General features: G+C 60.5%; 1 protein-coding gene across 2 annotated transcripts in view; it reads right to left on the reverse strand.

Annotated features, from left to right (window-relative positions):
* Window positions 1-2,688: 2,688 nt before the first annotated feature.
* Window positions 2,689-13,570, reverse strand: part of Alpl (alkaline phosphatase, biomineralization associated) — a 54,574-nt gene continuing 43,692 nt past the window's right edge. For both annotated transcript variants that reach the window (XM_076863267.2, XM_076863268.1), the window contains 8 exons: window positions 12,382-12,556; window positions 11,632-11,807; window positions 8,704-8,847; window positions 7,154-7,223; window positions 5,820-5,954; window positions 3,954-4,145; window positions 3,608-3,727; window positions 2,689-2,954 (listed from right to left, as the gene is read on the reverse strand). In XM_076863267.2, coding sequence (XP_076719382.2) covers window positions 2,689-2,954; window positions 3,608-3,727; window positions 3,954-4,145; window positions 5,820-5,954; window positions 7,154-7,223; window positions 8,704-8,847; window positions 11,632-11,807; window positions 12,382-12,556 — 1,278 coding nt within the window. The remainder of the gene's footprint in view (window positions 2,955-3,607; window positions 3,728-3,953; window positions 4,146-5,819; window positions 5,955-7,153; window positions 7,224-8,703; window positions 8,848-11,631; window positions 11,808-12,381; window positions 12,557-13,570) is intronic.

The raw sequence follows: 13,570 nt of genomic DNA on the forward strand, positions 1-13,570 counted from the left end.
CAACCCCCAGATGACATGGGCTGGTATCCTCTGGGCACTCAGGGCTCCTGCACCATGCCATGGGGCTTCCCCCCGGCCCTTCGAGAGGGCTATTTTATTTCTTTGTTTTGAGACAGCCTGGATAAGTTGCTTAGGGCCTCCATAAGTTGCTGAGGCTGGCCTTGAATTTGTTGGAAGGCCAAGGTCAATTCTCCTGGGAGGAGCCCTTGGCCAACAAGGGAGGGGGCTTGTTGAAGAGGAAATAGACCTGTTCCTCTCCCCATGGGGGTTATGGGGGTCTGGAGCACCTCTCCCACACTGTCCCCCAGGGGCCCACAGAGGGGTCCAGTGCTGCCACCCACCAATGGCGACCTCCTCAACCCCCAGCCACGGAGGAAGCGTTCTCAGCTCCTTGCCCTTCCGGGCTCTGCTGCTTCTGTCCCCAGCTGGTGCTCTCTGGGCTCCTCTAACAAACAACTTGGGCCCAACCCCTTGTCTTAGGGTCTGGGTGTGGGAAACTCAATCAAAGGTACCAGGTACAGTTTGCACACCCCTGAGACAGGTGGCTGGGTTTCAGGCGGTGCTGGGGAACTTCTATTATTATTATTTGGGTGCTGGAGATTGAAGTAGAGGTGCTTACCCACTGAGCCACATCGCCAGCCCTATTTACTTTTTTTTTTAATTTTTATTTTGAGACAGGGTCTAGCTACGTTGCTTAGGGCCTCCGTAAGTTGCTGAGGCTGGCCTTGAACTTGTGATCCTCCTGCCTCAGCCTTCCAAGCTGTCAGGATTACAGGTGTGCACCACCATACCCAGTTGGGAAAACTTAAAAAAAAAAATAACTGCTTACATATGAAATGAAAGATCAGTTAAGGAAATACTAGTACAGAGATATGGCAAAAATTGTGAAGATATTAGAATAACACCTGAATGTACTGTACCGCGCAGTCCAAGATGAGGTGGCTGTGACCCAGAAAGAATGTATGTATGTAGTTTCTTTTTGGGGGGAAATATTTATTTTTTAGTTTTAGGTGGACGCAACACCTTTATTTTATTTATTTATTTTTATGTAGTGCTGAGGATCGAACCCAGCGCCTCACAAGTGCCAGGCGAGCGCTCTTCCACTGAGCCCCAGCCCCAGCCCCAGCCTCTGTAGTTTCCTTCTTATCCCAACACAGTTTGGCTCTGCTTCCCTTTTTGCGAGGACTACCAGGAAGCTCAGAGACGAATCTTGGTTTGCATTTCCATCCTGGAGGATGTCCGCCCCAGGCCCAGGGCCTCTCATGGTTCTTGGTTCATAGTTACCCAGCGTGGGCTCTGAGTCATTTGTATTGGCTGGGACCTGGTGGGCAGGAGTGTGGAAGTGTATCATAAACAAAGAAGGGATGTCATTAAGTCCAGGAGCTTTGGAATCTGACCCATCTGGGTCCAAATCCCTGCTCCACAACGTGGGGGACCTTGACAATCACATCACCTCCCGCGCTCTTGGTGTCCTTATTTATAAATGTGGAGGAATCCACTGGAGCCTCAGAAGCAGCCTGTTCATATTGTAAGTGACCCTGAGTCCAGCATCAGGGTTGGGAAGGCTTGCTGGCCAAGGCCAAGGTCGGCGGAAGCCTCTTGAGGGCTCAGCCCTCAGCCCTCGATCAGAGCCCGGCAGGCACTCGGCATTTGTGCGAGGCTGCGGATGGACGCGTTACCACGGGCCAGGGCCCTGCAGTCCCTGGGTCCCCGCAGCAGGGGAGCCACCTGGCCACGAGAGACCCCTGGCAGTGGGTCTCAGGCAGGCCCTCCTCTGTAAGGACCCTCTCCCACTTCACAGGTAGCAAAACTGAGACCCAGACACACAAAGCCTTTGTCCAGAGTTGCCCAGGCCGGCAGGAAGCCCCACGTCCCTGCCCAACCCTCCTGAGTCCAGCTCTTCCCAGAGAAATGAGCTTATTTCAGTCTCTTTCTCACCGACCACAAAGACGCAGCTCTGTCCTCAGAAATATTTGGAAAGTTTTATTTAAATGTTTTGTGTTCCCTTTTAACCAACACCGAAAGGAGATTTTTTTTTTTTTTTTTTCCTTCCAAACAGGAGAGAGGCTTCAGCGAGGAGCTGGTGTGTGTTCAGAGCTGGGGAATGCAGCCCCGCCAGGCTGCTCTTCCCAGCTTGGCCACCCTGCGAGGACAGCCAGTCTCAGGAGGTGGCTTCCTGGGAGCCTGGCAACCTCGGAGGGAGGGAGTGACCCCCACCCTGAGCAGAGAGGCCCGGTCCCCCCAAGGCATGGCTGGGCTCAGGGACCAAGAGCAGGGGGCCCAGGGGCTTCCAGAGGAGGAGGAAGGGAAGGAGAGGGCTGGGTCTGGCATGTTCCATGGAGGTGCAGCCTCGGGGTCTGGAGAAGTATCTTAGTTAGAAAAATAAGACGCTTTGAGAGTTCCTGCAGTCTGTGCTCTGCCTGCCCAAGAAAACCCACCCTGTTGGCCAAGGGCAGCGGGGAGGCTTCCAGAGCAGAGGCCAGGAGTAGGCTGGCCCCGTGGAGGACTCCAGAGCGGAGGGAGGTGGGCAGCAGGCGTTGGTTCCTGGGTCCCCTGTCCTGGCAGCTGCAGAGGCTGCGGAGACCTTGGCCTCCCCGCCCGGGAAGTGTGGGCTGCCGGGCAGTCGGCAGCTTCGGGAGGGGGAAGCTGGCCATCTGCCGTGGGCTTTGGGTGCCGGGCCCTGAGCCCTCAGAACAGGGTGCCCAGGGGGAGCAGCGCCAGCAGGAGCAGCAGGGGCCCCGGAGTGGGGCTGCCCGCCGAGGCGGCCCGGGCACAGTGGTCCAGGTTGTCCCCGATGCAGGCTGCGTACGCCATCACGTGGGGGATGTAGTTCTGCTCGTGGACACCGTGCAGCAGGTGGGCCATGGGGCCCTTGGCAAAGACGGCCACGTCCTCCCCGCCGTGGGTCTCGTGGCGCAGGGGCACAGCCGACTGGGCCTGGTAGTTGTTGTGAGCTGTGGGCCAGGAGAAACGTGGCTGAGGGCCCACTGGGCCCTGGCGCTGGGCAGGTGACCTCTCCCTCCCCATCCAGCTGGCCTGAGTGCCCCACTAAAGGCAGGGGTGTAGCTCAGTGGCAGAGAACTTGCCTGGCATGCATAAGAGAATTAACTTTTTTCTGGGCTATTTGGATTAGCAGGGAAGAGTCGACTAAAGAGAAGTCACCAATGGCTGCATCATCGGCCCCCCCCCAGGGACTATTGGGGTGTCAAGAGCAAATGAATACTCAACGGTATGGAGTTGGATGAGCTAACTGCGAAGCCTCATGGGCTGGAATATTACACAGCCAGTAAAAACGACTGTAACACACCAAGTACCTACATATGCCAGGCACCATGCTAAGCTCTTCAGACCTATTGACCCCTCCAGGTTAAAGTCCTTGGAAGGCACAACCTTTTTAGGGAGGAAACTAAAGCTGAGAAAGGGCACGGTCCATGCCCAAAGTCACAGAGCTACTAAATTGTAAGAGGGGATTCAAATGGAGGCTGCTCTCACTCAAGTCTGGGCTACTCCAGGACCACTGACCTTGGCAACAAGCTACACTGTTCTTCCCAGCCCGTCCCGAGGAGGGCTGCCCCATGTCTGTCCTGCCCTGGCCTCGGGGTCTCACCATAGTCCACCATGGATACGTTCTCCCGCTCGCCGGCGACCACCTTGTAGCCAGGCCCGTTCCCGTACAGGATTGCGGTGAAGGGCTTCTTGTCCGTGTCGCTCACCATGGGGGCCAGCCCTGCACAGAGACAAGAGTCCACCCACCCATCCACCACCGTCCATCCACACCCTCCTCTTCCTGTCCGTCTGTCCTTCCTCTCTCCTACTCAGTCCCCAGCCACGAAGACCCCACTTCACCATCCACACTGGAGCCGCTCCAGCCCCGTCCCGCGCCATCCTCCCTGCCCGGCTACCGCTGGTCCTCCCCTCGGGCTGCTTCCTGTGCCCCCGGGAGGCCCCCTTACCAAAGATGGAGTTGCCCCGGGGGGTGTATCCACCAAAGGTGAAGACGTGCGAATGGTCAGCAGTGACCACGGTCAGCGTGTCTTTCGGAGAGGTCAAGTTTCCTGCCTGCCCAATCGCCCGGTCCATCTCCACCGCCTCGTGCAGCGCCTGCTTGGCTTTGCCCTCGTGGTGTCCGTGGTCAATCCTGCCTCCTTGGGACATCAAGGCAAAGGCCTTGAGAGGGGGCAAGGGGAAGCAGATCGGCCCCCTCACGCCCCACGACCCTGTCCAGGTCACAGCTGCCCTGACAGGCGCGCACAGTGACTGTCACTAGGAAGCACCGTGGGCCGGGCACGTCTCGGGCGGCCCGTGAGCCGTTTGGTCTTTCCAGAGGCCACACAGGGGCCGCAGGACCAGAGGCCAGGGACGGAGGCCAGAGCCCAGGTCCAAAGGCAGATCCGCCAGACTGAATCCCTGCCGTCTGTCCACCCGTCTGTCCTAGCACTGTCTCTTCAGAGTCGCTGAGGACTTCAGGGAGGCCGGGGAGGGGAGCAGCCCTGAGTCCTGCAGGCGGGCACAGCAGAGCCATGTCAGGGTGCCCTCCACCGCGGGCCTGGGCTGAGAGGGGCGCACGGGCCCTGTTTACACATGAGGCCTACAGAGGGAGAGCCGGTGCCGGTGGTGGGGCCTGCGGGGCTGAGGCAGGCGTGACTCCTACGGCCCTGGTTCTCCATCTGCACCTTGAAACAATCCCTCTACACAGAAGGCCCAGGTCACTGTCCTCACGCCGTGAGAGAGGCCTTCCGTGCGGGGCCTAAGCTCATGCCACCTCCCTCGGTGCGTGCACAGCCCTGGCTCTGAGCTTGGCCTCGCAGCTGAGGGCTGAGTGGCTTTTGGGGGACACCTCCCCATCCTTGTCCACCAGCAGATGCTGCCTGGGTGGACACGCCCAGCTGAGGGTCCTGCGCCCGGGCGCCTGGGTGCCAGGCTGCCCTCCCTCCACCAGCCTCGGCCTCGCTGCTCTGGCCGGCGGGCTGCAGGGCGGGCCTTACCTTTATTGTGGCTTTGGGAGCAGCTGGCCCAGCGGGCTGGCCTGGCCCTGCTCACAAAGAGGACAATCCCCGGGGGAGTGTGTCCGCTACCACTGTTTCCTGGCCAGCTCCTCAGCACCAGAGGCCTGCTCGGGGCCAGGCCGAGACCGCTGGGCTTGTGGGAACCCCGGGGTTTGGCAAGAGAGCAGCCAAGCTGGGGGGGGCGGCCCCTGGCCCCCGGAAGGTGGAGGAGCCCGTGCACATGTGTGTGGGGAGAGAGTGGCTGTGCAAATAGGTCCACGTGTCTGTGTGGGGGTGTGTGCGCGCACATCTCCACAGGACAGGGTGAGGAAACAGGGGGCAGTGGCTCTCAGAGCTCCAGAAAGATCCGGAATCTTTTATCATTCCCCTCACTTCCCATTGGGCTAGTGCGTAATCCTAACCATGATTAACAGGAATACTGAGGACTTATTCTTCACTGGGTCCTGTTCCAAGTAGTTCCCATTTCTGAGTCCTGCGGAGGCCTGTCACCCCTGGAGGCCACACAGCCAGTGGGTGGCAGCACCAGGACGAGAGCCCCAATCTGACTCCACAGCCTCTCGCGGAGGCCGAGCAAGGAGTCTGTGTGGAATGGCGGCCTCTGCGCTGAGGAGGCCTCTCTGAGTCGTCTGCAGGGGGACTTGAGTCGGGGTTTCCAGCATTCCCACCCCACCCCCCCTCTGCAGCTCCTCAGCCCAAAGGGAATTTCTCTCTTCGTCCCCAAACCGGGAAGTTCCCTTTGAGAGCCGGCCCACCCCATCCCCTGGCTCCAGGGCTGATTCTGGAAGTTTCCTCCCAGCTGGCTGGGGTACCTACCTTCCACCAGCAAGAAGAAGCCTTTGGGGTTCTTCCTCAGGATCTTGATGGCCACGCCCACCATCTCAGAGAGTGACGGGTCAGTCACATTGTTCCTGTTCAGCTCGTACTGCATGTCCCCAGGCTCAAAGAGACCTGTGGACACAAGGACGAGGTGGATGTCGCACGCCCTGGCCCTGCCAGGAGGACCACAGGATCCTGGGGTGTCTCAGGACGCAGGTTCCCACACCCAACTTGGGGTGGTGTGGTGGGGGAGGAGCCTATCTGGGTGGCTCTTGTGGGTCCAGAATTGTGCCCACGGTTCCTACCATCTTCTCAACCACCCCCAGGGTCCGGGGATCTCCGGGCCCATTCTACCGAGGAGGAGACGGACGCTCCGAGGCGTCCAGCTTCTTGCTGGGCAGCTGGGAAGTGCCAGATCTGAGATCTCCTCCGTCATCCTGCCTCAGCACGGAGGACCCAGGACACAGTGCCGTGGCCTCAAGGCGAGGGCTCTGGCCTGGATCTGGCCAGGCAACGTGAACACAGGCGTATTTCCGTGTGAGCTTGGAGGGGCACCGGGGCGGTGCCACCGTGGCACAGCAGGAAATTTGACGTCATCGTCCCTTTTTTTCCTTGAGCTCAATTTTCTCTCTTGTGACATAGGAGAGTGACCCCTCCTTGCCCATGTAGCCCATCCTGGCGTTTCCAGTTCTGAGTGTCCTTCCAGAACACCTTGGCTGCCAGGCGTGTGCGCACAGCCGGACAGCTCCAACGAGGGACCGCCCACTCGGGCCACACGCTGTCCTGGGCTTGGAAGCAGGTGGGAGTTGGCTTCCAAGATGGCACCCAATAATCCCTGTCCCCTGGAGTTCATGCTCTACTGTGGTCCCGTCCCACACTGGCCACCCAGGGCTGCCCCGGGCCCCTTGCCTACTCTCTATTCCCTGGGGAGTGGGGTCAACCATCAGGACGGGCAGAGACAACTTAACTGGCTTCCTCCCTGGCATGTCCCCGGGCTGACTCTGGCTCCCTGTCCCCTCCCTCTGCCCACCCCTAATCCAGGGGCAGTTTAAGCCTTGGCTCCCAGCCAGGGTTTGGCTGTCTGGGTCATGCTGCTCTCAGCTGTGTGGCATGCCTCAGGCCACCGCCCTCTCTGAGCTTCAATTTCTCCTTGAGCCCGATGGGGCTGATCCCTTTGCACAGCCAGCAGGCTTCAGGCCTGCTTCCATGAACAGACACCTTTCCTGACCCCTCCCAGGTCCTGGAAACCGATGACGAAGGCCCCAGAGGGAGAGGCCGGGGCTTCTCCTGGGGCCCGGGCTCACGCAGCCCCAGCTGCAGGCCCCACTTACCCAAGAGGTAGTCCACGCTGTCGGGGTTGAGGCTCAGGAGCTCCGTGCGGTTCCAGACAAAGTAGGAGTGCTAGGAGGCAGGGACAGGGTCAGTGCGCGCGTCCCCGCTGGCCTTAGTCTGGGGCATCTCATTGTTTCTTTCCATCATTTAACATCCCTCCCTGGGGACCCACCCAGGGGCCATGGGTGTCCACTGAGGGGTAGGAGCTATGTCTGGGGTGGTGGTCAGGCAGCTTCGCACCCTCCCCGTCTTGGGTCCCCATCCAGGAGGGGAGACAAAGGAGGTGCAGCCTCCCTGGGGCATGTAGACACAGACAGAGGCAGGGCCCAGCTCAGTCTCTGGACGGCACTTTCAGGGCCTGCACCTGGGGACCCAGGACTGCCAAGAATCAGCTGTGTGTCCTCAGGTCACCCCTTGCCTTCTCTGGGCAGAGGAATTGGGGTCAGTGGTCTTCAAAACCTCAGAGGCTGCTGTGGGGGGAGGGCCAGGAGCTAAAGTCGGGCTCCGAGTCCCTGCTACGTGAGGTCAGTTGGTCCTCACTTCGGTCCCCGGAGGACACTCCCGTTTCACAGACAAGGACACCGAGACACCCAGGACCTGCAGCTCCTAGGTGGTCACGGTGACGTGGATGGGACACGCACTCTTCCGGTCTGGTTTTCTAGAATGCCACCCTTACGGGACCAGACCGTGACCCCTCTGGCAGGGCTCGGGGCCATGGTACGGCCCCTCCCCATCTCGGGGATCGAGGGGCGGTGCCAGGGCAAGGAGGGCGAAGCTCAGCCCCAGGTTCCAGGTGGGGAAACTGAGGCTGGGCGGGGTGGTGTCTCTGGCCAGCCTGCGCCGATGCAGGAGGCAGAAAAGGGCCAGAAGCCACTCAGTCCCACACCGCCCCAGACCCTGGGGGCCATAGCCGGGTCCTGTCCCCACCTAGTTCTTGGCCTAGCTTCATCCCATGCCTCCCCAGGGGCCAGTCCTGGAACCCTGAGAAACCCAACCCCAGAGTGACATCAAAGTGGCTGCCAGGCTGCTCCCCACTGTCTTCAGCCTGACCACAGTCATTTCCAGACCCCAGCTGCCCCAAGCAGGCACACAGTACAGATTTAAAGGGCCAGAGCCTCTTCCCAGAGCTAGAGCCTGGGACCCTCTCCAAGCCCCGCCCATTCCCTCCCCTGGTCAAAGGTCCCTGGTTCACACACTCCTGTGCCCTCCTGCCATCTGTCCAGGGCTACTGCTTCCACCCCTGTCTTCCACTTGCTAGGGACTTCCGGGCCCTTCCCCCGTGGCCTGTCCCCTCTGGGTGCCTGCAGACCCCAGGCTTCCCGCCATCAGAGCATATGACATTCCCTGTGTCTGATTCAGTCTTGCTCCTCGGGCTTCTGTGCCCTCCTCTGCAGGAAGACACCAGTTGATCACCTGCTATGTGCCAGTCACAGGACTGTTGGTCCCTTAGAACCCGTGGAGGGACAGGTGGTGATCCCTATTCACAGAGAACACCGAGGCACAGAGTGGGTCCCCAGCCCAGGGCCCCCCAGCCGCCTGCTGGGGCTACCTTCTCTTTAGGCTTGAAGCTCTTCCAGATGTCTATGAGGTTCAGGCCGTCCAGCCGCGTGCCCCCAGCCTTCTCGTCCAACCTGTACTCCACATCGGTTTTATTCTTAGGGAACATGTACTTCCGGCCACCTCCCATGATCACCTAAAGGGGACAGGAGCCATCAGCATGCCGGAGTTCCAAGATGTCCAGAAGCCCCACGGCCCTGGCCTGGACAGCTGGATTCCTGGGGTCCCTAGGGAGGTGGGAGACTTTCCCAAGTCCCCGAGTCCCGGGTCCAGCCCTCTCTGAGCCTCCACATTTTTCAGCTTGGGAAATGAAACGGCTGCTTTGGGGCTTCTGGGTGAGACTGGAGCTTCCGATGACTTCATTAGGAGCCTGACACGCCAGCTTCCACCCACGGCAGAAAAGCCCTGCGTGCCAGGCACTGAGCCCCGAAGGCGCCCGTCATTTTTCCCATGAAGAAACTGGCACAGAAATGTGATTTCTTTGTCTTAAGGCCACGCAGCCTAGTGGGAGAGCCAGGATTTGAACCCAGGGCTTCTCTGCCTCCAGCATCCCTGCCCTGCCAGGTCTGCTGAGCCCAGGACGGGCCTCCAGGGGCCTCCTCTCCCACCGTGAGAAGCAGCATGGGCTCAGGGAGCGGCCCCAGCCAGGGAGGTCTCTGGGGCAGCCCAGCTGGGAGCAGCCCCTGTGGCCTGGGCCAACAGTGGGGATGGCCGCATGGCTGTGTAGTCACCACTGGGCTAATTTTACCCGCCGCGGCTGGCGTGAGCGGGCAGACGGACGCGGGACTGTTTGTTTTCCTTGGGAGTCCATGTTTGAAGTCCTGACTATTTTTAAGACAAGGGCCAAGAGCATAACAGCCGCCGCCCGCAGTGATCACCACACCGGTGTCCTCCTGTCACCGTGGGTGCCAGCCCAGGCCACTGCCCCAGGCCTGGCACCTCATGGGCCCTTTTTCTACCTTCACTCCATTTCCCACCTCAGGCTTGGTGGGGTGGAAAGGGAGCCAGGTGTCCCAGCCAGCGGTAGACCTGGGGACGGTGCCCCAGGACAGCAGGGGTCAGGGACCTGGACAAGGTTTGGGTTTTGCAGTTGTACTCGGGTTTGAATCCAGACTCGCTGGCTTGTTGATCAAGGGCCTGTCGTTTTAACCTGGCTGAGCCTCAGTTTCCCTATCTATAAATTGGGAACAACACCCACTCGACCATCCCAGGAGGAAGTGCAGGGGTCCTCTACGGCCCCCCGACACCCACAGGGAAGCTTCCCAAGGAGCGTGTCCCCACCAAGTGACAATGAAAGCTATTTCCAGAAGGACAAGGTCCTTTGCAGTAGGGCGAAGCTCTGGGGCGGGATGGCTGTGAGGGCAGAAGGAGAAGGGGACCCCAGCCCTCCTTCCCACCGTTCCCACAGAAGTTGACCCTTGGCATTTTCAGAGTGGGAAATGGAGACCCCAGCCTTCTTGCTGGAGCCTCATGGTTTCCAATCCCAGCAGAGACTTCACACGGGCTCATTAAACTCCCAAATAACAGGCTTGCTGTTTGGCTTTGGGGTTTGGGTTTGTGTCTTTCTTTCTTTCTTTCTTTTTTTTTAAGCAAGATATTTATTTTCAGGGCGGACACCAGGAGTTTTGTTTCATGTATAGCCTGGGGGCTGGGGATTCCGGAGTGGCTGTGGGGAAGGGGCCCATGGGGCTGGGAGAGGACAGCGAGACGAGGAAGGGGGTGTCACACAGCCCCCTCCTCACTCACTCCCTGGCCCATGTCCTGCTGAGCCCAGGACGGGCCTCCAGGGGCCTCCTCTCCCACCGTGGTCCCCGTAGACACCCCCACCCTCGTCCCCCACCCCAAACATCTTCCCTCTACTCAGGCTGACCTTAAGTTCCCGCGCCCCATGCGGGCTGCTCCTGCCAACCCTCCCCCTGGGAGCAGCTGGTAACCACCCTGTGCTGCTACAACACAGTTCTCACACTCGGCCTCGTGGCCGCCTCCAGAGGCCCTGGGAGCCGGCAGGTGGGGCTCGCGGTTCTTAGCGCACAGGTGGGGAGACCAAGGCTCAGGGAGGGGAAGGCCGTCGGTGGAGGCCGCAAGGGTCTGCAGGACCATTGTCCTGCAAGGGGGCTTCCCCTGCCACTCAGGAAAGGGAAGATGTTTGTAGAGGGCCAGGTGGCACCCAGAAATTAGGGAGTGCTGCATAGAGGACAGGGGCAGGCCAGTGTGGCCGCAGGGAGAAGCAGGTGATGGGGCCTGAGGCTTCCTCCGAGCCTCCCCGCATCCCCCCATTCCAGGCTCAGGGGATCCAAGTCTCCCTGATGTGCCCCTCGGGTCCCCCGCAGCAGGTAAGAGGCACTGGAACAAAACAGAAATCCTCACTCAAGAACAGGTGTGCAGGCTCGGCCTGTGCACGCCACACACCCAAGTGCACGCTTTGGAGCAAGGACATGTGCTGTCACGTGAGAGCGTCCGGAGAACCCGCAGGACCAGGCCAGTCGGAATGCCCCGGGGATAAGCTCGCTCGGTTCTTGCAACCGGCTCCCGGGGTAGGTCCGATTCAGGAGGAGGATGAAAGGGGAGACTCAAAGGAGTTAAGGGGCTGACCCTAGGCCACACACAGAACAAAAGGACAGGTCCTCCCCTCTGAGGGTCACTGTGTCACCCTCAACTCCCAGAGCTGGTGAGGGGGCAGCGCGGCCCCAGGTTCTAGTCCACGAATGATCCCGGGGGCCTGGTTCTCAGGCTGTGGTGGCGGCCACTTGAGGGTTCATCCTGCAGCCCCGTCGCAGAGAAATCCTACAGTGCCTGCCGCCTGACCGCAAATCCCCTACTGGGCTGGGAGCCCTCCCAGGTGTGTGGGGAGCTGGGCCAGGCGGCTTTCCCCGGGCCAGCCCAGGACTGCCCTGCTCTGCCCGGGCCCATCCCCACTCACGTCGATGTCCTGGATGTTGTGCATGAGCTGGTAGGCGATGTCCTTGCAGCCCTGGTTCAGGGCCTCCTGGGGCATCTCGTTGTCCGAGTACCAGTCCCTGTCCGCTGAGTGGGCATAGGCGGCGCTGGGGGTGGCGTGGTTCACCCGTGTGGTGGTCACAATGCCCGCGGATTTCCCTGAGGTTCAGAGGAGAAGTTGGCCCCTGCGGGTGGGGACATCAGCTGCCCTCTCCCTTCCTGTGCTCGCTGAAGACTGGCCTCTGACTGCCTGGGCCTGGGTTTCCCTGTCTGAATGAGGCAGAGGGCAACTGCCCAAAGAGGGTGGTGGGGTCCCCCTCCATCCACAGCCCCAGGAACCTCCTGCAGGAAGCCCTGGGCCCTCAGGTGGAGCAAGGTCCCATCACCTGGGTCCTTTGGCTTTGTCCCTTGACTCCAAAGTCCCTGGGGCTAGGGCTTCAATTCCCAGGAGGAAGGGGAAGGAGTGGACCCCACGGATCCCCTCAGGGGTGGCCTGGGCTCCGAGCTTTCCTCCTCATTCAAATCTACAAGGGGCTACATTTTCAGTCCAATTTTACAGTCGAATGCACAGACCCAGGGACTCGAGCTCCCTGTCCTGGAAGGGGCTTCGTGACCCTCTCACAGACAGCTGGAGCCCTGGAGAGCTTTTCTCTACCTTCTCTGGTCAGAATGGCTGAGGCCCAGACAGCCATGGAGCTCAGCCATTTCCTATAGCTCCTGGCCCAAGGCTCACCAGCGTCCTTGGCCCAGCGCAGGATGGAGGTGACCTCGTTCCCCTTAGTGGTGTTGCAGCGGGTGCGCTCGGTGGCCGCGCTCACCCCCACGGTGCCCTCGTTGGCCTTCACTCCACACAGGTAGGCGGTGGCAGTGCCGGCACTGTCGGGGACTTGGGCGTTGGTGTTGTACGTCTGCAGACAGGGGGCAGCGTTGGGGGTGGCCGGCCTTGGCCCTCCTCCTGCCACCCACCTCCACTCACGCCATGGGGACCAGGCGTGGAGGATGCCAGAGGCCCTTTGCAGGCTTGGCTGGGCCCCGCTGCCAGAGGCCCCTGCAGAGCCCCAGGGTCATCTAACTGAGCTGCCTGCTGCCTGCTGCCTGGGCCCTGGCAGTGACGGGCAGCAGCCAAAGCCTCCAAGCTCTGGGGGTCAGGCTGGGTCAGCAGAAGCCTCGCCCTGGGTCTCTGGGGCTGCAGCAGCCAGCAAGGAGCCTGGGAACAGAGTCTCGGAGAAGGGAGCTGAACGGGGTCCCTGATGAGTGGGGGGTCTAGGGAGGTGGGGGAGGGGAAGGGGCCGGGAGACCAGCACTGACCTCTCTGCCACGCTCCTGCCAGGTGCCTCCCACCCCATCCCGGCCTCAAACAGAGACCCGGATCTACCTGCCTATCTCCCTTCTCCACCAGCCCGGGAGCTCCCCCAGCACAGAAAAGACCCCATCCCACTCTTCCCCTCGAGGAGGCCTGATGGAGTATCTGGGATGATTATTCTGCCCCCTCCCGGAACAGGTGCTTTGGCGCTTTGGCGCTCCCAACACGAGACGGTTCACTCCAGTGACCTAATGAGATCCCCGATGGCCCGGGAGGGAGGGAGTGACCCAGGGCCACTCTGTAGAGGACACACCAAAAACACAGGCCAGCACGCAGTCGGGATAGTGGCGACTGTTGGGATTAGGCGGCTGCAGGGGCCTGGGGGACCCCTGGCTGCTGTCACACCCAGTTACTCGACCTGGGTGCTGGGTGTACAGACCCTGAAGCTCAGGGATGTTCAAGCTGCTCCGCGGGCACTTTTTTCCGTGTTATGTCACACTTCAGCACAAAGATTTTTTTTTTTTTTTTAGAATCTATAAGTTAAAAGGCTCAAAATCAGACTTGGGAAGTGGCTGCACAGTGGGGGACCCACAGTGACACCGAGGATGCCATCGTCCTG

The sequence above is a fragment of the Callospermophilus lateralis genome, chromosome 7 (assembly GCF_048772815.1).
Source record: "Callospermophilus lateralis isolate mCalLat2 chromosome 7, mCalLat2.hap1, whole genome shotgun sequence".
NCBI classification, from domain to species: domain Eukaryota; kingdom Metazoa; phylum Chordata; class Mammalia; order Rodentia; family Sciuridae; genus Callospermophilus; species Callospermophilus lateralis.